This window comes from Rhipicephalus microplus, chromosome 3, assembly GCF_043290135.1.
Source record: "Rhipicephalus microplus isolate Deutch F79 chromosome 3, USDA_Rmic, whole genome shotgun sequence".
Lineage (NCBI taxonomy): Eukaryota > Metazoa > Arthropoda > Arachnida > Ixodida > Ixodidae > Rhipicephalus > Rhipicephalus microplus.
Genome location: NC_134702.1, coordinates 2,536,241 through 2,563,470, shown reverse-complemented (window position 1 = coordinate 2,563,470; position 27,230 = coordinate 2,536,241). Strand labels below are relative to the sequence as shown.

The 27,230-nt window shown below is 46.9% G+C and overlaps 1 protein-coding gene across 5 annotated transcripts in view; it reads right to left on the bottom strand.

Moving 5' to 3' along the window:
• The window catches only part of LOC119184305 (tyrosine-protein phosphatase non-receptor type 11), a 167,877-nt gene that overhangs the window by 75,593 nt on the left and 65,054 nt on the right, over positions 1–27,230 (bottom strand). For all 5 annotated transcript variants that reach the window (XM_075888727.1, XM_037433922.2, XM_037433923.2 and 2 more), the window contains exons 8-9: positions 25,156–25,308; positions 21,848–21,979 (exon numbers count right to left, since the gene is read on the bottom strand). In XM_075888727.1, coding sequence (XP_075744842.1) covers positions 21,848–21,979; positions 25,156–25,308 — 285 coding nt within the window. The remainder of the gene's footprint in view (positions 1–21,847; positions 21,980–25,155; positions 25,309–27,230) is intronic.

Here is a 27,230-nt window from a genome sequence, read left to right as displayed (position 1 = left end):
CTGTGAATATCCGTCATCGGTTTCAATAAACCACAAAATCGAGCAATATTTATTCCGTTGCTCACTGCATAAACTGGCTAAAATCATGCTACTGCCTGAAAATCTTGCAGATTTTTCAGCCAGTAACAACGAAGCGAAGTGGCATGAAATTTGCTGAATGCACGGCGTGGTGTAAAAAAGTACTTCGGTGCGGGGACAGCAATGAGGCACCAGGGCTCTTTTTTTTTTCTGCTTTGAAGCACCCGCGGCAAGTGAGGTCCTTCAGGGAGGCAGAAAGGCGGATAACTTTTGACTACGCTCCCACTGAGCAGGTCTGGTGGGGGAGCGGCAGTGGTGAAGCCCATCTATATTTCCTATGCACTGAGGGTTTATGCCACTCAATCTAAGGATTGCAACGTCGAGTAGGGAACTTGTTGGTTTTCTTCAGTGCCAGTGTACAACACCATGCGACAAGGCACCCTGCCGACGCTTTCACCTGAAGGAGAAAGAGAGAGAAAGGCAAAGGAAAGGCTTATATGCTACCCTACACGGGGAGGGGGAAGGGGAGAAAAAGAATAGAGAAAAATGTCAAGGGCATGCGGCACCTGCTGACAATTCGTCATTGGGAAGTCTGCCGTGCGGAGAACTGTCAATGCGTCAAGATAGCAGCTCCTTGACTCGTTAGCGTGAGTCATAAGGCTGACGAGTAGAAATAGCCGATCTTGGACTTACGCCTAGTAGCTCGAAAAGAACAGAAACGTTTCTGAAACGGATAAGTTTATAAGAAAGTGTGGTGACATCGGTGTGCATAAAACACGTTTACATGAGTGCGAAACATGCGCTTCGCATTCATGTAAGCAATGGAAGGCGCTTTGCACTAATGCGTAGGAAATGGGCAGTTTTGCGAGTGCCGGTCGATTCACGGGCCGTAAATCACGATGAGGGGAATGGTGACCCCCCGTTGTGCGAACTTCGTGCGTCCCTCTTTCGCTATAAGGAATTAATTAATATTAGCTCAAGAAAACAAAAACACTCGAGAAAGAAGTGGGACGAAGCAGAAATGTCGGGAGCTGAGATATTCCTGCCTCCTGCCACTCCTTTCTCAAGTCATTGTTATTTTGCTCGCGCTAATATGTACCTATTTATATAGTGGTTGATGACGCAGAAAATTGTGCGAATTTCTGTTTCCCATGCTCGAGGCACGACTAAGCTAATGAGTTATTTTTTTTTAATTCTTTTACATAAACCAACTGGCCCAGCTACAAGTCGCTGTAATCCGATACTCGCTCGCTGTAATCCGACACCACATGGTAGCTGCGGCGTACAGAAGACGAGAGGTCCTGCAAACGGCGTCGCATCACCTTTCCGAAACGCGCTTGCAAAGTCGATGGGCTACCCTGGCATTCGTGTAAAATTGATTACAGCCTGACAGCTCGAGGCAACTGCCAGTCAGTCGGCTGCCAGCTGGGGCGACTAACTAACTTCATTCAACAAGAGGCCGGCACGCCGTCTCCACGGTTGTTGGGAGTGGGGTCCAGTTCGTCTTTCCTCGATAAGAAAGCACGTTTGCGTATAGCCGGGCGTCGACAGTTCGCCGTAAGCCGGCACGGCACGCACAGCGTTTATACGAATGCGACAACTGGCGCATCACGACCATGTAAACGGGGGTAATGCGCTAGAAAGACGTATCGCACAAATGCGCCAGGCAGGTCTGGATTTCGAGGGGTAAGTCGACCCAGAGTACTTTTCACGACAAAGCAACGCCGACCACTCGTCGTGTTGGCCTTGTGTTCACTTCTCGCACACTACAAGACAGCTGCGAGGACAGAAAGCAAGAGCTTCTCGAGACTAAAGTCCGCTAAATTTTTCTCTTTTACCTAAGTAACGACAACTGCCTCCTCTCCCGACCCTCTCTCACACACAGCCGGTGTCTGCTGCCATGTGCTTCCTAACTAGGAAGACTTCCAAAGCCACGTACGTATAAGTAAATTAGCCACGCGCCTATCAGTGAACAATGTGCGAACGCGACGCGCTTTTCTCCTCCAGCTAGTCCCCCGTCAATAGTGAGCGAGGAACGCGTTTTACCAGGTACCAAGAAGGGGTGCCCAAGGCGACACCACTAACACCTGAATAGTCTAGATGGCCTCGCATGAGGGCAGGAGATGTGGAATGACAGCCACTATGCTAGCCTGAAGGTGCGGGGCAGCATGACGAGGGGGGAGGCGGACTGAGTGAGGATGAGGACGGACACAAAAATGCGTGCTCAGCACGGAAGGCGACAGTGCTGTAGTAGCTGAAGGGGAGAAAAAAAAAAGCCCCTGCTCAGTGCCTCATTTCTTCGAACCGTGTCAGCGTGATTTGCACCCCCTCGTCATGCAGTGTGGCGCGCCGGCACACGTGTGGCAGTTCACCTCCGAAATGTTGGCCTTCCAGTCCTGACTTGGTGGCGCCGTCTGGTGTTTTTTCTAGAACTACTCGCAATATGGCGACAGTAGGACCGCCACCTTAAAGCTGTTCATGACACCCTCACAAAATCAAAAAGCCAGCGTTTTCTCCATTCCGACTCCTGTCAGCCTTTGTGCTGTGCAGCACATACATGGTGCAAAATCAAAGTGCAGGACTTGCATGAGGACTTATGTCATGAGCAAGAGCCCTTCAGAAGAAGAAGAGAAAAAAAAAAAAGTCATGTATACACAACGGCGGGTACTGCGCGAGCATGCACCCTTAAGAGATAACCACGAGGCATGGGTTTCGAATGGCGATCGGCGCGCGACCAGGGACGAGCTGGCATAGTCGACGTGGGCTTCCCGAGAAACGGACGAAGACCTCGACCTGCTTCGAGGGACACTGCTCAAGATGCAGCAGGCATGCACAGCAAACGCCAGCCCCTTTGAAGCCAGCTGCTGAAGACAGTCCGCTGGTGCACACGTCAGCGTGCAGCATTGGGGAGCGCCTGTGGCCGCTAGGCCCAACCAATGATGCATCCGCCACATTACCATCGTCAGGTGACGAAGACGACCACATCGGCAGCAAGGGCAACGTTCGTTGAAAACATCCAGAAACCCAAGAGTGATACAGTATGACCGATTCCAGACATTGACGAGCCGTGAATCGGCTTGAGCAAATAAGGTCGGCGCAAACTGTGAAGCTATAGTTACCTGACGATGATTAGGACAGTTTAGTATGTGAAGGCATTTTGTTTAGAAATTTACTTAAGGAGCTATTGCTGCTTGTTTTGTACTTTTTTGTATATATTGTTAATGTGCCGCATGTGTTTATTAAATGGGTTTTCTTGTCAATCTAGCCAGTCTCAGTTCATCGCCCGCAGCAGCCACCCGTAACCCGTGACAACTTACTACTTGACAAAGAGATAGCCGAAACTTGCTACAATGAACTTCTACATGTGAAAGTTTTCCTCCTAATACATTGTTGGGAAATCAGAAATAGAGTTGACCGGCAATATTCGGACATTCATTTATGTGATGGTATGTGGTATCTTATGCTGCTAAAGACACCCATAACCAAGTGCCATGAAATTCTCGTGTAGCTCGATGACAATGATGCACAACTGTGATGGAACTGTAAAGGCACTTAAGAAGTTTTAAATAGTGTGAAATTCGTAACTATTTTGCCAGTTTCTGCTGCCGCAAAAAAAAAAAAAAAACACAATCTGTGGAAGAAAAACTTGCAGGATATTTATTTCAGAATGCAGGAATGCTCCTGCATTCTGAAAGCAACTACTTCAGCAATATTTGGTCAGCGCATGATACCGCTCAATGCATCCTCGTTAGTGCAGGCCAGAGTTGTTACTGCAGGTCTTGCAGAGGAACAGTTTCTTTCTTGGCTCTTTTGTTTCCCTATCGCTAGAAACGGCGCAGTCCTTGCTGCTTCAGTCTGGGAGCTTGTAGACGAAGTGGCTCTCTTATACACTAAAGTCATCCTCCCTTTCGCTACAAGCACCACCGTAAAACACACGCAGTGAAAACTTGGTCATGTTATCAGAGAACCGTGCGTGAGTGGGTGCACTTCAGGCTCCGTGCTGATCATAATGCTGCACCGTAGTGTAAAAAAATGTAAACCTCAAAAACAAAGCTGACTTATTCCTCAAGAGATGGCACTTAATGTATACGAAAAATGCACGCGACTCACATTGAGAAAACAGCGAAATTTAAATTACGAATACTCCTGTCGGGCAGTGCCCAACCCCGGACTGCTATGGCTGTGTAGCATTGTTGGGCACTGCTCGACAATAAACCACAACATTTTGACACACGTAGGGGGCTAATTTTGCACTGTTATAACAAGAGAACATATTATAGGCAAATTACGATTCCATTCCTAGTACCTTTGATGCACCACTTTGATATATGAGCATGAGGTAGAGATCATCAAGGGCATTTATATTGCTTTAACAGTATCTATGAATGCCCACTTTTGTGTTTGTGGCTAAACACCTACAAATACCAGTAAATGCCCCTTTTCGAAATCGGCACCTACATGAACAGTATATAGCTGCAAGCTTTGCTTTCAAGTGAGGCTTGATTGATTTGATTTGATTTGTGGGGTTTAACATCCCAAAACCATCATATGATTATGAAAGACGCCGTAGTGGAGAGCTCTGAAAATTTCAACCACCAGGGGTTCTTTACCGTGCACCCAGATCTGAGTACACGGGCCTACAACATTTCCGCCTCCATCGGAAATGTAGCTGCCACAGCCGGGATTTGATCCTGCGGGTCAGCAGCCGAGTACCTTAGCCCCTAGGCCACCGTGGTGGGGACACGAGGCTTGTGATTGTTATTCAAGTTACAGGGCGACACTGGCTGTTCAGAACTGTATGCGGTTCAACCTACTCTTCTTGTTCAACCAACAACCAGAGAACAAGTGCAAAACAAAAGCCAAGGCCCCGTTTCTGAATGCGGCCTCTTGTGTGCACTCGTTTAAAGAGAAGTTGCCAGACGTACCTATTCTGCCAGAAACCATCATCACACATTGGGAAACTTAGCTAGAAGCTACTAAGTATTTTAGTGTAATAGAGTTTCACCCAAAAAAACTGCATAATGCAAATAATTAAGTCTATTCGAGTCTATTCGAGAGACTAGTGATAACACTGAAAGTTTCGTTGGCTACACTGTAAAAAACAGTGTTCCCCCGATGAACAGATTACAGACGGCTAATGCCCTGTTCGCTGCTGTCAATGTACAGCAACATTGCTTGTTCCTTGTCTTTTCATTTCTCCGGGCACAGGCTCACCTAAATGAAATATTTAGTTTTGAACGAGCCGTCTTCTACTTTTGTTCATGTCATGACCCGGTGACATCTGGTGGAGGAGCTTCTTCGTCCATGATGCGACATCGCCATAAAGGCCTGACCCAAGCTACGAGGAAGCTGCTGGCAATCTGCACCATCGAACTATCCGCACGCAGAAGGGGCTATAGCCACAGCATGGGCTGGTTCCTGAGACCGCCAAGCAGCCCTGACAATGACAGCAGAGGTGATTGCAGCCCCTGTAACGCCACAAAGGTTTTCATGCACACCCATTGAAGCCTCCTACCTTCTGGGGAACCAGGAAGTTGGCTGGATGCATTATAACTGCATGGCGATGTTCAACAACTGGGACTGTGACGAGAAGCTTTGCTATGTTTATTTTGTCCTTGAAGATGGTACAAGGACTTGGTACGAAAACCGAGAATCCATGCTAGCCAACAGGGACTTCTGCACCATACTTTTTGGCACAATTTGCCTTTCGCACGCCTCTACAGTGCAAGTGCAGCCACCTAGAAACGACTATGGGAAACTATCTGTGCGGCACCGTTGCAGACTCCGCCTTTCTCTGCAGCAGTATTCGTGGTGAGAGTAGTGTTGGCATGTGTGGGCAGCAAAACAAATATATTTATCTACATATCTGGTTCAGTTAGAGCGATACCAGCAACTAATGCCATAGATCTTAAAATTAACTAGGCAAGACTGGCAATGCAATTGTTCAACAACCATGGGCATGATGGGTAGTACATGTATTTGCCTAGTCTTCATGCTTGTGGGCTTCGAATGCACTTTGTGGCTTTGTTTATTGCAGTGTTCTGTTTTTTTTTTTTTGAATAAAAGAACAGACCGTTATTTCGTGACCCTATTTAAATTGGAGAGCCTAAAAGGTATAGTGCGCACGTATCTTGGAGTACAGCCACTAGTGTGGGTCACGTCATAGCGAGCCACAGGGCACACATTAACCGTCGCGGTGGTGAGAACACGGTACTGCTCAAGGTCGCAACACTTTATTGCCTGGGGCAATACCAAAAACACAGTCCAGAGCCCGTTGAAACAGGGGCGGCGGGAAAGCAAATGGGCTTATACACGCCCCAGGCGAGAAGTACTACACAGAGTGCCGCGAGCAAGTCTCCGTGGGCCAAAGTGAGTCGCGGTGACACCAAGCAAAGGGCCCGGTTGCTCGAGTGAGGGCACAACTCCGCTCGCGATGGCTTTCCAGGGGTGCGGGTCAGCGTAGTATAACCACGCACTAGGACATTGCATGGCTCTTCGGCCTAGCGTTCGAAAGGGGGAGAGGGGCGATAAAAGATAAGCGTTCGCCGTGGTCGCAAGGCGCTATTGTTGAAGTCCGAATGAGCCCCAAATAAAAGGAGCCAACGAACGAAAAAGAAATGCGTGCTCACCCCATGTCCTCCCGGAGGGGTTCTTTCTAACCTCTGACACGCACGCGCATTGTCCCGAGAGAATTCGCGCACGGCGCCACAGTCAACATCCGCTACCAGGCGAGAGTGGTTAATTTCAGTCCCACTCGCCCAGCACGACAGACCACGGAGGAGGGGAGAGTCATGTCAGGACATGAGAACGCAGAAAGAGGTCGCAAAGCCCGCATAAAGATGGCGGGCTAGCCTCGATTCCCACAAAGAATAAGGTGGTGAAGTGCTACTGCTAAATATCTGCTGTTTATCGTTTCATAATAAAGCAGCTCCAGGCCACGCGAAGCCAAACGGAGCTGAAGGTATGAAGATTAGGCAAATCCATGTACTACCGATCATTCCCATGCTTTCTGAAGCGCCGTGCATTGCAGCTCCAATACGCACTAGTGCCAGAGTTCCAGATATTTAGTGTATATATAGAAAACTCTATGACTAATGCCTGTTATAAATTCATTTCGTGAAGTGTACTCTCAGCAACAATTATTTTTTCAGCTTTCCGTCGGCAAAACGCTATCAGTAGCGCCGTGAAGCGTCAGGATTGTAGGGCGCCAAATGAAGACAACAGTTAGTGGCTGTCGCATAGTTAGTCCACAAAGGCACAGACACGCCGAGACAGACGCGTACACGGTGATGGCTTGAACAAAAGTTGAACCTCACTCTATACTGGGTACGCCGTGCTTCCTCTGCCACGCAGAGGAAGCACGGAAAAGGAAGCTCAGCTTCGTATGTTGGCATCCCAAGACCGTTCCAAGATCACCTACGATTCACGGCACAAGGATGTGTCTTACAACAATCACACCCATTTTGTTCTTTCCAAGAAAAATTTTGTTTGCACCATTTGTATTGGCGTATTAATGCTGGTGACTGGGGGCCCCTTAAGAAATGTTAATACAAATACAATGAGAGTAAACAATGTAGTATGCCCCTAACCCCACAAATTATACATTTTTAAGGGAAATGGTTGAGAGGTTGCTAAGTTAATATCAGTAATATAACAATATCAATACTATTAATCATTACACACTCCAGAAATAGTGTTCGAACTATTAGCGAGCAAGGCAAATTATAATACACGCAAGCCTGAATATATGCAAGAAAGTGTAATACTAATTAGGAAAAGTGTAACTACAATTATTCCTTGAAAAATAATGGTTGATCCCCCTGTCATTGGAATCGGCATGGAACACTAATGAAAAGCATGCCTTTATAGCGGTAAAGCAATGTTCACTGTACATTGATAAAGGAAGGTCCCCTGAATATATGTTTTAGTGTTTGGCACCTATTGCCCCGTTCAACGTTGATATATCCTCGTTGACGCTTGGTACATCTCTGTCCCGACGACTAACATCCATTATAAATTTTATTAAATAAACTACTCTGGAATTTGTAGATGTCGACCGCCAAAACATAATCAGAAAAAAAAAAAGAGTAATAGCAAAATGAGCGTCACATAATTTACGCGAAAGTTTGGGTAAGGGCGGCATTCCTCGGCCTGATCAAAGTGTGATGGAGCTTCGTGGTATCTAAAAAAGCGTGTGCTGTAACATCTGTGTATGCAAATTTATATCAAAGTGTGAGTGTGTGTGTGTGCGTGTGTGTGCGTGTGTATATATAGATATATTGTTACTGCATATGTGATTTGGGTATGAGCCTCTGGGTAGCGATAACAGGCAGATTACAGAAGAGGACGTTCGGCTAGCGAGATAGGCCTCCGGTGCATGACACCTTTTAGTCTACCGATACGCTACAGAGTAATACACACATTTCTAAACGTAACAATATATATATATTGTAGTTAAGAAGATGAGTGCTACTCAGAAAAGCAGAGGGTATCACTCAGTCTGTGAAGAAGACGACGTTTGGTTGGCTCGGTGCACAGGCTGGTTACGCCATTACCACTTGACTTGTCGTGACCGCTCACTTGTTATATAAAAAAGTGCCGCTCTAAAACGCCTCATTTTAATTAGTGGAGGTGTGGGGTAACGCATAATCCTGGTATTGCAAAACCGTATGTTGTTGCTACTATGTCCACAGACGACGATCAGCAGGCGGCCGCCTCGGCTCCAACTACTGCAGCTCCTGTCCGTCTCGGCTCCTTTCGGCAACGCGATCTACCTACCTTCAGTGGAACTGATGACAAGGACTGTGGAAGACTGGCTCGACGAATACAACCGGGTGAGCAAGCACAAGCGGGACGATGCACACAAGCTTACTGTCGTCCAATTTTACTTGACCGACGTCGCCAGTCTGTGGTGCCGTAATCACGAGAGAGACCTTCCCACCTGGTCGGCCTTCCGAATGGCGCTTGCGGACTTGTTTGGCCGTTCAGCGCTTCGCAAACTACGAGCCGAACAGCGTTTGCATGCTAGGGCTCAGCAGAATGGTGAAAATTACACCAGTTATATCGAAGATGTGCTCCACCTTTGCCGGCGTGTCAACTCGGCCATGACAGAAGCCGAGAAGATCAAACACATCTTGAAAGGCGTGACTGATGACGCATTTCAGATGCTTGTCGCCAAGAGCTCGCAAACGGTAGCGGATGTGATCCAATTTTGTCAGAGCTATGACGAGCTCTGGAAACAGCGTGACACCACTCGTCGTGCCAGCGCGCCATGTGCAATCATCTCCGTTTTAACGTCGGTTGGCATGCTCTAGACCACACCACTTTGCTTCTTGAGATCAAGCAATTTGTACGAGAAGAGGTTGCACGCCAGTTGTCCCTCGTGCCTTATACCTCCAAAGGTGCCCCATCTACTTTAGCGCCATCAATACAGCGAGTCGTCCAGGAGCAAGTGTCTGAAGCGCTATCAACAGCTCACACACCACCTGTGGCTCTTGAACTGACCTATGCCGAAGCACTAAACGGAACCCGACGTCCACGCGCCCCTTAGTTGTATTGCCTGAGCCTATGCACCAAGCTGCCCGTCCTTTCTCTCGACCACCACCACCATGCTTTCAGAACGCTTGGCGCACTCAAGACAACCTCCGCTAGCATCCGTGTATATTTCTGTCGGGGCAAGAGGATCAAAATCTCGCAGTATTGGAGGTAATGTTAAGCTGTACATCAGCTGTAGTGAGGCAAGTGAGCACTGTCTCGAGGCGCTGAAGATGCACTGAAAAGTCGCTTGCAAATATCACGACATCGTCTAAATAACACCGATATGTCTGCCATTTCAGGCCACGGAGGATGTTGTTGATCATGCGCTCGAAAGTGGCAGGCGCATTGCAGAGCCCGAATGGCATGACATTAAATTCGTATAATCCATCGGGGGGGGGGGGGGGGGGGTAACGAAAGCCGTATTTGGGCGATCAGCCTCAGCCACGGAAACCTGCCAATAACCTGAGAGCAGATCTAGTGACGAGAAGAACTCTGCACCTTGTAAGCAGTCAAGGGCATCGTCTATAAGAGGTAGCGGGTAAACATCTTTGCGCGTGATCTCATTTAACCGGCGGTAGTCGACGCAAAATCATATTGAGCTATCTTTTTGCTTGACTAGAACAGCTGGGGAGACCCACGGGCTGTTAGAGGGCTCAATAATGCCGCGCTTCAACATGTCAACTTGTTCCGCGGTTATACGACGCTCAGATGCCAATACCCGATACGGAGGCTGACGTAAAGGAGAGTGAAGGCCAGTGTCGATTTGGTGAGATTCTGTGGAAGCACGGCCCAAAGTCAGTTGCTGGTGGTCGAAACTGGCGCGGAAGCGCTCGAGGAGGGCGATGATGTCGCGCTGCTGGGTCATAAGGTTGGTGTCGATGCAGAGCGAAATCGTGTCGGTGAATGATGGCGAAGAGGGTGATGCGGAGCAATCAACAGCGTCAATAGGTAATCGAGTGGTCAGGAACTACACGTGCACTCGAGGTATCAATGATATCGGCAAAGCCCAGGCACTCTCCGCACAGTAACTTGGAAGGCGAGAAAAACGGATTTCAAACATACATTGCACTTGATCCATCGTGAATGTTCAGAACGGCGAAAGGGATTAGGAAGCACTTGCGATGGACAGCGGTTTTAGAAGGCGTAAAAAGAACAGTTGAGCCATTAGAGACGTCACAGGAAAGTGGAACTAGGGCGGATGAGCACAGGCGTATTGAAGTGTCAGCGGCAACGAAAACTTTTGCAGGTGAAAGGGGCGAGTCGAGTGAAGCACCGTCGCATAACGGCGAGAACTCCACTTCAGCGCGAGCACAGTTGATGATGGCGTGATGAGTGCAGAGAAAATCCCTGCTTAATATAATGTCATGGGAACACTGCAGGAGCACTACAATCTCGGCGGTATAAATAACGTCAGCAATTACGACACGTGCTGTGCATGCAGCAAAAAGGCGGATTCGTTGCTCACTCACAGTGCTCAGAACGAAGTCGTGAAGAGGCATTGTGACATTTTTTAGTTGACAGCAAAGTTTCTCAGTCATTTCTTGCAGACGTCATCACGCAGGAATAGCTCATGCCGTCGACAATATCGCGCCACGTGACCCGCAATTCCACAGGCGAAGCATACGGGGCAGTTGTCTTGAGTGCGCCAAGGGTTCGGAAAGCGTGGTGGTGATGGTCGGGGAGAAAGGACGGGCAGCCTGGTGCATAGGCTCAGGCGATACAACAAAGGGGCGCGTGGACGTCGGGTTTTGTTCAGTGCTTCGGCATAGGTCAGTGGAGCAGCCAAAGGTGGTGCGTGAGCTGTTGGTAGCGCCTCAGACACTTGCTCCTGGACGATTCGCTGTATTGATGGCGCTAAAGTAGATGGGGCACCTCTGGAGGCATAAGGCACGAGGGACAACTGGCACACGACCTCTTTTCATACAAATTGCTTGATCTCAAGAAGCAAAGTGGTGTGGTCTAGAGCATGCCAGCCGACGTTAAAACGGAGATTGTTGCACATGGTGCACTGGCACGAAGAGTGGTGTCACACTGTTTCCAGAGCTCGTCATAGCTCTGACAAAGTTGGATTACTTCCACTACCGTTTGCGAGCTCTCCGCGACAAGCATCTTAAATTCGTCGTCGTCACCCCTTTCAAGATGTGTTTGATCTTCTCGGCTTCTGTCATGGCCGAGTTGACACGCCGGCACACATCGACCACATCTTCGATATAACTGGTGTAATTTTCACCATTCTGCTGAGCCCTAGCATGCAAGCGCTGTTGAGCTCGTAATTTGCGAAGCGCTGGGCAGCCAAACAAGTCCGCAAGCGTCGTTCGGAAGGCCGACCAGGTGGGAAGGTTTCTCTCGTGATTACGGCACCACAGACTGGCGACGCCGGTCAAATAAAATTGGACGACGGTAAGCTTGTGCGCATCGTCCCACTTGTGCTTGCTCACCCGGTCGTATTCGTCAAGCCAGTCTTACACGTCCTTGTCATCGGTTCCACTGAAGGTAGGTGAATCGCGTTCCCGAAAGGAGCCGAGACAGGCAGGAACTGCAGTAGTTGGAGCCGAGGCGGCCGCCTGCTAATCGTCGTCCATCGACATAGTAGCAACAACGTTCGGTTTCGCAATTCAAAGATTATACGTTACGACACACCTCCATCAATTAAAATAAGGCGTTTTAGAGCGGCACTTTTTTATATAACAAGAGAGCGGTCACGACAAGTCAAGTGGTAATGGTGGAACCAGCCTGTGCACCACGCGCTTTTTTAGATAACACGAAGCTCAATCACACTTTGAACAGGTCGAGGAATGCTGCCCTTCGCCAAACTTCCACGTCCATTATGCGATGCTCACCTTGCTATCACGCTTCTTTTTTCTGATTATGCTTTGGCGGTTAATATCTACAAATACCACAGTAGTTTGTTTAATAAATTTATCATAGATGTTAGTCGTCGGGATGGAGATGTACCAAGCGTCAACGAGGATACATCAACGTTGAATGGGGCAATAGCTGCCAAACACTAAAACATATAATCGGCAGACCTTCCTTTATCAATGTACCGTGAACATTTCTTTACCCCTATAAAGGCGTGCTTTTCTTTCGTGTTCCATGCCGATTCCAATGACAGGGGGATCAACCATTATTTTTCAAGGAATAATTGCAGTTACACTTTTTCTTAATTAGTATTACACTTTCTTGCATATATTCAGGCTTGCGTGTATTATAATTTGCCTTGCTCACTAATAGTTCGAACACTGTTTCTGGAGCGTGCAATGATTAATAATATTGATATTATTATATTACTGATATTAACTTAACAACTTCTTTACCATTTCCCTTAAAATTGTATGATTTGTGGTGTTAGGGGCGTACTATTTTGTTTACTCTCATTGTGTTTGAATTAACATTCCTTAAGGGGCCCCCAGACACCTGCATAAATACGCCAATACAAAGGGTGTAAACAAAATTTTGCTTGGAAAGAACAAAATGTGGGTGATTATAACGTTTATCCTTCGTTGCTTCCTTTCGAAATGGTCGTTAGCTGTATATGATTGGTGTAAACAGTGCTTGTCATGCACACAGCACCATCTGGTTACGCGAGGCCACAAATGATGCGAAAATAATCCTTTGCGTGATGACCACTTATGCACGATCACTTGAAAAATAAGAGAATAAACTATTTTCTACATAACATATTGTTTGCCATTGGTTCTTGGTACTTAAAATTTTCTGTGTGCCACAAAATCGCCTGCTTGTTACATGACGTCACGAAGCCGGAAAGTGCAGGAGAGTCCTTCTAAATGCAATTCAAGTAGGCTAGCTGCCAATACGTAAGTAGCGGCTACTTATAGCAACTGGCGAGATGGATTTTGAATGTAATAAAATCTTTCCACTTGCAGCCTAATGGTGTTTAGTAGTTTGTGCGTGCATAAATCTCTGAGCTCATACTTGCTGAGAGAATTGATTGATTTGTGGGGTTTAACGTCCAAACATCACCATATGATTATGAGAGACGCCGTAATGAACGGTTCCGGAAATTTCGACCAACTGGGTTTTTTTAACGTGCACCCAAATCTGAGTACACGGGCCTACAACATTTCCACCTCCATCGGAAATGCAGCCACCACAGCCGGAATTTGATCCTGCGACCTGCGGGTCAGCAGCTGAGTACCTTAGCCACTAGACCACCGTGGCGGGGGCTACTTGTTGAGAGAAAGAGGAATGGAGAGAAATAAGCGGCGCTGCATGTGTGTGCTTCTCTGCTGTCCGAGATCTATTTTGAGCTGTAAAAGACAATTCAAGTAGAGTGAAAACCAACTAGCCCGACTCTTAACTAAGCCTCCGTAGAGCCAAAAACACTGGTCTTTCACCTTCTTCCTGATCCGGTGGGGCAAGTTGTAGGACAAGCCTAAAAGCTGAGCTTCCTACCAAGCTTGAGTCCACTGCTTTGATTGTGGCCACTTTGTAAGCTGCTGCTATGGCTCCAAGTTACCATAATCAAGGCTGATCATGTTTATCAGAGATTAAAGTGGAAACAATTTTTGGTATTTCAGTACAGAAAAGCCTATACATAAAGACGATTCGCCACACTGATCGGCTCCCAACAGCTTCGACAGAGCAGTGGTGATGATATATCATATTCAAAGGAAATTATATTTCGGAAGCAGTAAATGCAGTGATGGAAATGCTGCTCCAATTGTTTCAAACTGCTCCAAACATGCTCCGAAAGGATGTTGGCAAACTAAAGAGAATGAAGTTGAATCATGGAGCATCCCGCGAGCCTAAGCGAAATCAAAAGCAAACTCTACATACTATCATCCTAGTATGCTACTCAGTGGCGTAAATCCAGAATAATCTCAAGGGGTGACACATATCAAGCCATGGTGTCCAATTAATATTTTTCACATGGGCTGTATTTTTATTTATATAAGAATAAAATCATGCTTTCAAATAAAGTTGAAAAAAAAAAATGAGCGTGGGGTACGAGCTTGGGCAATTGCATTGTTCTATTCAGTCTCTTTTTTTTTTCACCTTTTTTTATTTCCATAGTTCACACAGCTAAAGGGCACTTACCACAGGTACGCAGTAAAAAATAAAAAGCCTTTTGAAAAATTTATTGCACTGTACTTAACTGTTAACTCAATTATATCACGTGCTAAAGCTAAATCTCAAGTGGGACACTTGCAAGAGGTGTCCTCCACAGCCTGAACACCAGAAAAGTCCAAACTCTGTTGACCACCCCCCTCCCATGATTTACGCCCACTTGTATACTAGCATATGACATGTTTAATAATAAATATATATATTAGATGATTAAGTGATGTTTTAGACTTCAAGACTTTCAGGAGTCGTTAGAAACATGCATCTGCTCAGAAAACACCAATCGCATCCATAAGCTATAGCATTTTTTTTCTGCTCCGAAGACACTTAAGTCTGTTCCAAAGCACCACTTTTTCTGCTCCAGAATCTGCTCCAAAAAGCAAAATGTCGCTTCCATCACTGTAAATGCTTTTACCGGTCCACAAAAAGTGTGCTCGTTCCAATCCGTAACTGCATCAACAGGTCAAAGCAGAATAAAAGCATGAACAATTTATGTAATATTGTCACGTGCTTGCTCAAGAAAGACGATGGCAGTTGTGCATGCGCCACGAAGGACTACGAAATGGACGAAAAAGAAGAACTCGCTTGCGAGTTCTAATTAAGAAGATCGACCTGCTTCTGGTGTCTCAATCTCTGCGGCAAGACTTCTGTTTTGATGTCGTGACACTGGTGGAGGTGCTGGAGCCTACAACCGGATGCAGGACAGTTTTGCTCAGACCCGTTCACCTAGTCCAGAGACCCAGCCCCTCGTCACGACTCTGGTGCACCGATTCAGTCGGCGCCTACTAGGCCTAAGTACGGAGTCCGCACCTGTTCTACCTCTTACCAGCATGGCAGCTCCTACCACATCCATGGCTACCCTTCCATCGCAGACCACTCTTCCCTTGCAGGTGACTCTTGAATATCCTCGCGTTCCCGAAGTTTTCGATGGGGAAGAGTACGAGGATGTCGAGGACTGGCTTGAACAGTTCGAACGGGTCGCTGTATCTAACCACTGGAACAAACAGCACAAACTTGGCCGAGCATATTTCGCTCCGGATGATAGCGCTCGCACGTGGTATGAGAACCATGCGGCTACTTTCCAATCTTGGGAAGATTTCCGTCGAAAGCTCCTCGCCACATTTTCGAACACGGACCGACGGGATCGCGCACAGCAACTGATTGAGGCTCGCGTACAAAAACCCAACGAAACAGCCGCAATGTACGCAGAGGGTATGATACGTCTGTTTTGACGAGCTGACCCTGACATGCCCGAGGCGAAGAAGGTGCGTCACCTAATGCAGGCTGTCAAAGAACCAGTGTTTGGGGGCCTCGTACGAAATCCACCTACAACAGTAGATGAATTCATTAGAGAGGCGACTGTCATCGAGCGCGCACTGTGACAACGATACCGACACTTTGACCGCCTGCCGAACCACACGGCAGTAAGTGCTCTTGCCAGACTGCTGTAAAGAGCTAATTTTGGGCATGGATTTTCTTCGAGATCATGGCGCTGTTATCAACATCCCTCAACGTATCGTGACGTTTTGCGCACATCCGTATGTCGACGACAGCAGCGACGAACTACGCGGCCGTTTGCGAATAGCCGACGATGTGAGGCTCCCACCGAGATCCTGCTGCCTTGTGTCTGTGTCCAGTGAGTGGCTTTCCTATACAGATGTGATAGTGGAGCACATAGTCGCTCTTTTGCTCACGCAAGGCGTTTCCATAGCGAGAGGCATCCTAACGCTTACTGGTGGACAGGCAGAAGGGCTCCTCACAAACTTCAGCAACGAGCGCCGTCAAATGCAGAAGGGTACCGCAATTGCCTCCTTCGACGATATAGACCAAGCCGGGGATTGCTTTGCTTTGCAACCAGACGACGCGATAGTCCCTGCCTCGACAACTTTGTCCGTGGACATCTGCTCCACACTACCGCCCTCTATTAGGAAGCGCCTGCTTGGACTTATACACCAATTCGAAGACTGCTTTTCGCGTACGTCAAAGGTTTAGCGGACACCATTGACCAAGCACCGCATCATTACTGAAGACAACACGCGACCGATTTGGCAGAAGCCCTACCATGTGGCTTTGAAAGAACGCGAGGAGATTCGGAAGCAAGTACAGAAGATGCTCGAGGATGACGTCATACAACCTTCGAAAAGTCCTTGGGCGTCCCCAGCGCTTTTGGTCAAGAAAAAAAGACGGCAGCTTGCGTTTCTGTATTGATTATCGCAAGTTGAACCAAGTCACGAAAAAAGACGTCTATCCACTGCCTCGCATAGACAATTCACTCGATCGGCTGCATCATGCGCGCTATTTCTCTTCAATGGACCTCCGAAGCGGCTACTGGCAGATAAAAGTCGACGAGAGAGATGGTGAAAAAACGGCCTTTGTGACGCCTGATGGCCTTTACGAATTTAAGGTGCTTCCTATTGGGTTGCGCTCGGCGCCAGACACTTTTCAGCGTCTCATAAACACCATACTATCGAGCCTGAATCGGCAAACACGCTTGGTCTATCTGGACGATGTTGTTGTATTCTCAGCATCATTCGAGGAACATCTCAGCCGTCTATTCACTGTACTCCAAGCCATATGCTCGGCCGGCCTTACTTTAAAACCAGAAAAATGTCATTTTGGTTTCAAGGAACTCAGCTTCCTAGGCCACGTTGTCAGTCACGAGGGTGTTCGACCTGACCCGGCCAAAATAGATGCCGTAGCGCAATTTCCTGCACCACGTGACAAAAACGCTGTGAGACGCTTCTTAGGGTTGTGCGCCTATTACCGACAATTTATCGAGGACTTTTCGTCTATTGCGGCGCCATTGACACGACTCACACGTGAGGACGTCCCCTTCTTTTGGGGTGAACAGGAGCAAATGGCATTCAATGAACTACGACAACGCCTGCAAACACCTCCAGTCCTTACGCACTTCGACCAAGATGCCCCAACAGTACTTCACACTGACGTCAGCAATGTAGGTCTAGGTGCCGTTCTGGTGCAGTGGCAAGACGGCTGTGAAAGAATAATAGCCTACGCCAGCAGAACTCTCTCTCGCACGGAGAACTACTCGACCACCGAGAAGGAGTGTCTTGCCGTGATGTGGGCAGTCATCAAATTTCGTCTGTATTTGTACGGCCGCTCCTTCAAGGTTGTTAGCGACCATCACTCTTTGTGCTGGCTCACAAACCTTAAAGATCCATCTGGTCGTTTGGCGCGCTGGAGCCTAAGGCTTCAAGAGTTTGACGAGGCCGTCGTCTATAAATCTGGAAAAAGGCACACCGACGCCGACTGTCTCTCATGGTCGCCAGTGGAAACTGTTACTCCTGATGACGAAAACATCACCGCGGCATTCTTGGGAGTTGTCAACACGGCCACTATTGCACAAGAGCAGCGCAGTGACCCTGAGCTGTTTCCTCTCATTGAATATTTAGAAGGACGACATAAAGACGTGCCGCGGTTATTTACTAGAGGACTGCCATCTTTTTGCTTGCTAAACAATGTTCTCTATAAGAAAAACTTTTCACCAACCAGTAACCCGCACTTGCTCGTCAGGCCTGCCTCTCTTCGAAAAGAAATTATGGAAGCTTGCCATGATGAAGCAACCTCTGGTCATCTAGGCTACCCCTGAACATTGCGCCAACTACGATGCAAGTACTACTGGCCAAAGTTACCTGCTGCTGTTAACCATCACGTGCGAACTTGCACCGACTGCCAAAGACGCAAAGCACCTCCCAGCAAGCCAGCCAGTCTTTTACATACAGTCGAAGCACCAGAAAAGCCGTTCGCCCACATTGGAATGAATTTCCTGGGTCCCTTTCCAACTTCCACAACAGGGAACAGATGGATTATTATGGTCACTGATTACCTGTCCCGTTATGCGGAGACTAAAGCTATGCAGCGTGGCGCAGCAGCAGAAGCCGCTCAGTTCTTCATCGAAAACATCGTCCTTCGGCATGGCGCTCCGACAGCAGAGATCACAGACAGACAACCTGCCTTTACCGCAGAGCTTTTGGAGTCGGTCCTCAGACTCAGTGGTACAGCTCACCGGAAAACAACTGCATACCATCCGCAGACAAACGGACTGATGAAGCGCCTCAATAGGACCTTCACAGACATGATCAGCATGTACGTTGACACGGAACATAAAAACTGGGATCAAATATTGCCATACGTGACCTTTGCTTATAACACCGCTCAACAAGAAACCACTGGAATGACACCGTTCAGTCTGATCTATGCTCGCGAAGTCATGACAACATTGGACGCCATGTTGCCGCATGAGTGTGACGACATCCATGTAGACGCCGAAGAGTTCACTCAGCGCGCCGAAGAAGCCAGACAGCTCGCGCGCATGCGGATCTGTCATCAGTAGCATCAAGATGCACAACGCTACGACACCCGACACAAGTTTAATAGCTACACACCAGGCGACAAAGTGTGGGTCTGGATTCCGATACGTCGACGTGGACTGTCTGAGAAACTGCTAAGACGGTACTTTGGTCCATAGAGCGTCACACGATGCTTGAACTACGTGAACTACGAAGTTGTTCCAGACACTGATTGTAATTCTAAGCGCCAAAAGCATTTACCCGAAGTCGTGCACGTCGTGCGTATGACACCGTATTTATCGAGTTAATTAGCTCCCGGTTACCGTTTTCGTACGACCACTTCATACGCCTGGTAGAGCTACTAAGTTGCGCATCGGGACGATGCTTCTTTCGGAGGGAGGCAAATGTCACGTGCTTGCTCAAGAAAGACGATGGCAGTTGTGCATGTGCCACGAAGGACTATGAAATGGACGAAAAAGAAGAACTCGCTTGCGCGTTCTAATTAATAAGATTGACCTGCTTCTGGTGTCTCAATCTCTGCAGCAAGACCTCTGTTTTGACGTCGTGGCAATATTATAGGGCCCCTGTTCAGGACTTGCCTATTCTGCAATAATACAGCACAAGACGGGAAAGCGTCACATAGGCGACCCGCACCGAAAAAAGTCTACAAGGAAAATCCTCACAGCAGAAATGTTGGCAAAATTTCACTATGTTGTAACATAGCCTCATAACACTTTCATTCTCCTGTAAGAACATAATTGAGTGATTACTGTTGTGATGAAAAATTCGCCTTACTTGTTGATTTCCCCAGCATGCAGTCAAGAGTGCAAGAGTGACCACTGTCGAAAGTGGGGGGGCTCCGCCCCCCCCCCCCCAACTTTTCTCAAAGGGAAAACCCATATTCCCCTTGCCCCCCCCCCCCCCCCCCCGGCTGATACGCCTATGGTCACTTGTGCAGTATAGACGGCGAAGACACATCGTGGTGCCATCTGCGGGAATCTTTCTGTGACATACAACGACTGTGCAAAGTGGTCTACAACTCCAGTGATTCAGCCGCAGCTTTTCTCACTTTGCAAGCATTGGTTATGTTTGCATTAGCTGCAAAACAACTTAAGAGTGTTTGCCAAAAAAGATTTTTAGCGAGCCAACGCGCGATCATTGCTACGTCATGCACTTCCGATGAAAGCCTGCGCATGGCGCCATGGATGCCCAACATGAGGAGGCATTCTGGTAAAAGTTGCATTGTTATGAAATTCATACAGCATTCTTTAAATAGCAGCCCTCCCACACTTCATGTACATTTAAGTTTACCGAGGCAAGCGCGATGACGCGCACTTGTCTTTTGCGTGGAAAGTGTGCCCCCAAGTGGTAACATTTTGATCTGCGCGGACCGCCACGCACGATTCACAGCAACACCTTGCCCTAGTTTTCAGAGCAGCATCAAGTGGACGAAGGCCAACGACGCTTTGGCATTTCATAAGGGTATCCATGAGCTCTTATAACATTACTGTTCATGCGGCCTGCTACTTTTACAACAATTATTACCGGAAAATTGTTCATAAATATATTTTAATAGGTGGAACTTGACCTGCATATTTTTGTCTCCTTGATCCTTGCTTTCACTACACCTACTTCTCTGAGCAGGGGGTATTGATTATGTGATGTCAGAACGTTGCAACATCTGCACCCATCGACTATTAATTACAATGTTTGCAGTGACTATGCTGGTCTCTGGCATAAGCCAATACGTGTACCAGCAGCTCACGGCTGCTAACACATGGAGAGATGTCCGAATATGCAACGCAAGCAAAGAGCAATGAGATAAAATCATTCTCACCACCTTGTGCTGCAGACAGCTGGAAAAGGCCCACCGGCCAGGTGGGAATAAACGTAACGAATTCCTATGTTGTGTCCGTCATGGTGGAGCAGTGGTTAAAGTGCTCAGCTGCGGACCAAAAGGTCACAGGTTTGATCTCAGCCCAGGCGGTTGCATTTTAATGGAGGCGAAATGGTAGATGCCCATGTACTGTGTGATCTCAGCACACACTAAAAACAACAAATGGTTAAAATTTCCAGAGCCTTACTGTGGCGTCTCCCATAATGATGTCATTATTTTGGGATGTGAAACCACCGAAATTACTACTATTAGCTCCTCGTCATACTCACTGAAGATTTCATCGTAGACAAAACCATCTTTGCAAAAGTACTGCCGCACACATGATAATCAATGGTGGGTTGCTTCCCCATTCTCGGCTTTATCGAACATGAATCCCGAAGCTTTTTGGTTTTGGGGTATGAAAGTAAACTCGCACCAGGGCTAGAAGTAGAAGCCATATCTTGCGTTCTTTCAACCATACAATTGTATGGTTCTGTTTGTTAAGGGCCGAGTGCTGTGGTCCCACGCTTTGGGAATCATTCTTTCCAGTCTGGTGCAAATAAAGATCCCTGAACCACACAATCGTACTTACCGAACATCCTACGTAAAATTACGGACACAACAACTTTGCGGGTGTGTGAAAGCTCAAACTGAATGAACTGCACACCCGAGGATAAACGGCGAGTTGTTTCTTTAATTTCAGTTTTATCCGTCAAGTATATGTCGCGATTTCAAGTTCTGGAAGGGCTCATGCACATTAAGCTCACTCAGTGCATCCAGCACTGCGGTGCCAAGCGGAAAACAAACCTGTAAGCTAGAAAATCAACTGGCTGGGGGTTGAAAGCAAGCGCACTGCACTGACGACGGCGTAGGCGAGTCACGTGGTATCATTTACAAAGTCACAGCCACAGCAACGCTGGCTTCCCCAGTGGTCGTCTTCTTCACAGGCAGCACAAACAAAGGATCTCAGAAGAAAACTGCCACAGTCCTGTCAAATTAGGCATCACAAGCAACTCACCTCACCATTTCTTGACATGGCAAACTCTCTCAAAGTGTAGTCTGCATTGGATGACTCAGCAATGTGCTGCAAGCAGTATTTTCCATACTCTTTCGTCTGGCCTTCATCTGGCCAGTACCGCACACATTTGGGCTGCAAAAAACATGAAAACAGACTCTTGAACCCGTTGACCCTACGCTGCATATGCATCCTCAAAACACCCTGACATAAAAAGAACCACACTCTGCAGCAGAGATTACTTTTCATTTGTTGAATCTCACTGCAGTGGAGAGCTCCAACCTGGTGTGTAAAACAACTCTTATTTAAATAGTGCGTGATGGGTATATATACAGATGCATGTGTCAGCTTACCTGAGGTTGCCCATGTAAATAGCAATGACAATCACACTCTTGGCTATCTACAAGGACACTTTCCAAGGCTACATTTCACTCTGAAGCTCATTTTATATAAAACACTTTTGCCCAAGCTTGAGTAAGCAAGCAGTTTAATACCCTGGAATCCATCCAAAATCTTAGTGCCCATTTCATCCTCTTAGACATGCATACAGATCTATTGTATTATCTACGAAAAGAGTTTTGGGCCTTCCCCTTCTTTGTTCACCACAGCACTGCTGACAGATGCAGAAGGATCATATAGTGGAAGAAAACTGTTTTCGTGCTAGACCTTCTAGAGCTAGAGATTGCAAAGCCGTGTTTACGTCATGATTGCTACCGGTGAGCTCCGGTAGCTCCCGATTGCTACCGGTGCGATCTGAAGTCAGCTGTGAACCTTTTCTCACCTTTTAGTTTTCTGCTATGCAGAACGTACATTTAAACACACGTAAAAAAATGGCATTCTCACTATGTAGAATTTTAAATTCTGTTTTTGTCACTAGAGGTGCCTTCAGCTGCTTTGGCTTTTCCACATACTCTTTATTTTCTTTCAATTTTCAGTAGTTAGCAGTCGAGACGGGGGGTCTTTTTTTTTTTTTTTTTGCAGTAATTATATTGCAATATGAAAGCTTCTATTCCTGCATAAAAAGAATCAAGTATTAGGCCCAAATGCATGCGCAATTTGTTTTGGTTTTATTCACTTCGAGCAAAGAAGAATAGTACATTGGTCCTGGAACACTGTACATCAAGCAATCGTGGTAATGCCTCCAGCATAATGATCCTCTGCAGCAATACACAGCACAATGAAGACTAGCTAAGAAAGCCTGCACGAATGTGCAGACTGCATTTTGAATTATTTGAAGAAACAGGCAAAGCGCCTCCAAAGTGTATATGTACATTTATACACATGGCCGCAAAAGAGGATATATTTTGGACATTTGTGTACCGGCATTCAAAGACGATAGGCATGTAAACACCAAGGAAGAAGTCAAGACAGCTGAAGAGACACATTGCACTGGGGAAAAAATTAAAGGCATGTGCAGATGTGGAGCGATACATGCGGATACAGGATACATGTGAAAATAGGATACATGCAAGTCTGCACAAGAAAAATTTCATTCCCTGGAATGGAATGCCACCTGATGCATATCAGCCTTCCTTTGGTATCGTAATTACTCGAATCTAACGTGCACTTTTTTTCCAGTTAAGCGAGTTCATAAATCGCATGCGTGTTACAATCGAGTATGAAAAAAAAAATGAATACGGTCATTCTATTGCCATCGGCCTTTCCAAAATGGCCACCCCCTACGTGCGTCGGCATGGCGCGTATGCCATTTCTGTCTATGTGTTTCCTATGTGCGGCACTTCGTACGTGTGCTGAGGAGTTCGTCATCTTGTAGTGCATTAGCATCGACGGCATAAAAGGGCCAACTCCAAAAACTCGAGTGCACCACGATGCTGCTTTTAAAAGAAAAGTCGCGTGTGCAAAAACGGACGGAAATCGGGCCGCATCGCGGTCGTTCGGAGTTCCCAAAACGTGCGTGCGGGACTTGCGGAAACAAAAGCAGAATATTGTCGACAGCAAAGCTTCACGCAAAGGCTTCAGTGGACCACAGCAGGGTCGGTTTCCGCAAATTGAAGAGCTGCTCGGCGAGTATGTGCTTGAGCAGCGAGCGGCACAGCGGCCCGTGACGACAGAACTGCTCCTGCTCCAAGTGTGGGCTATGCAGTTATCCTTAGAAAAAGTTCTAATGCGGAGCCAGTTTAAAGCTAGCAGGTGCTGGCTAACTAACTTTATGAAGAGGAAAGGCTTTTCCCTCCGAAGGCGAACGGGCATATGTGAAAAGTTTCCGGAGGAGTACGATGAAAAGCTTCACAGTTTTCAGAGGTTCGTCCTAAACTTGCGGCACAACAACGGCTACCTGCTTGGGCAAATTGGGAATGCCGATCAGACGCCTCTTTACTTCGACATGCCTGGCACCACAACCGTCGAGAAAAAGGGGGCGAAGCAAGTTCGCGCGCTGACATCGGTCCACGGTAAAACTACAGTGATGGCCATGCTCTGTTACACGTCAGACGGGCACAAGCTTCCCCCGTACGTCATATTTAAATGGAAGACGCTCCGGAAAGGAGTCGTTCTTTCTAATAGTGTGATCGTGCGGGCCAACGGGAAAAATGGGTGCGCGTTGCGATTGATGTCTTAAATAACTGCTATCATTTTTATTTTACAATTAATAACACCCCATTACAATCGCACATGACCACAACTGGTGCTTGCATGTGGCTAACTCACACAATCTGCCTATGAAACCATGGGATTGCTGAAACGTAACCTCTAGAACACTCTTAGTGTATAAAACAGTGGCGAGGCCAAAACAGGAATATGAAGCCTACATGTCGAATGCTCACCAGGTATACTTCAGCAATGTGTTACAATCAGTAGAAAATCACGCTGCAAGAAGTTTTCGTCCATTATACTCATAAGGCACCAGTGTTTTTATCATTACAGCAAAAGTTTTGGCTGGCCATGCCAGCACAACGTCATTGTATCGCGAGCTTAGGATTGTTTCACAAGTTCTACAACACTTTCTTTCGAGATGCCCCATAGATTATACCAAATCATACAACTACTGAACATTGCTTGCACATTCTGTTGCCTTCTTGTCACCACACAGCTAAATATTGCAACAGCTTTCCCTAATCACCACCTAATCTGCGAGCACGGAAGAACTTACACTATTTATGCATAATAAGATTGTGGAAAACTACCACATAACATATGCAAAACTGTTCTTTGCGTAATATCCCAAACAAGATCTGTAATTTGATAAGGTGACATGAAATGTGACAAGCTGTTTGAGCATACAGTTGCACTTCTTTTCTAGCGAACCATTTGTCAGAAGACACCTTCTTTTTTGGTAATAAAAAAAAACTCACCTTTCCCCTTTCAACTTCCTTGGTAGTCATTACAATCACCCTTGTATTTCCTTGCCAGACCATGGACCAGAAGTCACTGATAGTGTTCTGCAGGCAGCCTTGTGTTGCTATGTACACTTTGCTATGGCCATCAAAAATTGTATCGTCGTCTACCTGCGAGAAGAGCAACGATGTTTTACTTTTGCATCATCCTCCCAAAAGCATGCATATGACGCCATAGCAGCAATGGCAGGCAATTCAAGTCAGGTGTGAGTCCTGACAAGCCTTGTAGACACAGGTAGTTATTGGCTTCAACAAGAGGTCTTTTTCTTCAACCCAACCACAAAGAAGAGGCAAGGTCTTTGCGCATCAGGGGTGCATTACGTTGTGCGTCAAAATTGAGCAGCAGCGTGAAGCGTTAATGAACGACAACCAATTATTTCAAATGCTCCCTTTGAAATGATTATAATAATTGGCTGGAGTTTACTAAAGTAGTGAATAAGAGAAGACTCTCGTGGAGGTGCTACCACCCCCTGTAATGCCATTTTTGCCTCATGGTGCCTGCACGTCATAGTTAAAATGCTACCTAGCAAGAGTTTACACCGTGCTTCTGAGGGGGCACCACCTGGAGGTAGTGAGGTTACAGGGGGCCACTAGATGGGGAAGCGAATTACATGCAGATGCTTTACAGGTGGTTCGAGTTTTCTGTAACGAGCTTCTTTGATCTCTTAGACTTTGGGAGCAGGACGGCCGTGCATTAAGCCGTGTGGTAGTGTGGTTTGGCACGGCAATTTCTACACTGTCAGACATGGTCTGCGCCAACTGTTAGATAAGCTGTTCCACACAATGTAAGGCCTCGTCAGAAAGCTGATGCCTCCTTGCTGCTGTATCTTCTGCAGTTAATATAAGTGCTGGTTAGGCGCCAGTTGTTACAAAGGGACTCATTAGGCCTATGGATTTGCGAAGCTGCCTCCCACACGTGTGACAGAAGTACGTAAATCATGGCATTAACGAGTCAATGACAGTGACTAGAATTGCTTTCATCTGTCAGTCTTTTACCGTTCTGTGTCTAGCGCCGCCTGTTCCTGTCCCACACGTATGACAGAAGTAGGTAAATCATGGCATTAAAGAGTCAACGACAGTGACTAGAATCGCTTTCATCTGTCAGTCTTTCACCGTTCTGTGTCTAGTGCCGTCTGTTCCTGTCGTTATCTAAAGTCAACATTAGTTGAAAAAAATCACCTGCACAATGTGCCGAACAAGGCCTAAAACAAGGTGGTTAAAAAGAAAATAAGGCTTAGAATCGGATCTAGCTAAAGGAGAGCCTAAAGGACTATGTAACCCTTCATAAGTGCATTAGCAATGAAATAATCAAGCTCGATCATAAATATCATCAATATCCTCTATATGTAGCATTATCAAGTACAGTCAAGCCCACATACAATAGCCCCACTTAAAATAAATGATACCCGCATGACTGTGGAAATACACATCATCTCAATTACACGAAATCACACAACGAACATCTCTGAGCGGCGCCTATCGATTGCAACGAACGGAGTCGGCGCTCCGCTGAAAACCACTTTCGACGATTGTTGAACCATTGGTAAGGCACCTATATATTTTAATATAATTTTTAAATGTCAACCCTGCCTTCGCAGCCCTCTAGATGTTGCTCTCCTCGACTGTTTTACTTGGACAGCAATTATATGGACACTCACGGCTGGATTTTGCCTCTATCGACAACGCCGACATCGCTGTCACTCACCGTATATGTATATATATATGAAACCCCCCCAAAAAATAATCCAGAACAAAGACTCCGGCGTGCGGAATCGAACTTCGTACGTCTGAAACGTGAGTGCCAGGCATTGACCACTGAGCCACGGAGAGGAGGCACATTCTCCAAAGTTCAAACAGCAAGCAATTTATATCTACCACTATACCACTTACCGCTGTTGACGGGTATTTCGGGGGGGGGGGGGGGGGGGGGGGAACGACGACCATCGTGTTTTCAGCTACACCAGCAAGATGACGCATTGAGTGCACCTCACCACATCGTCACGACACAGCGAGGTGCGTACATTGCCCCGCGA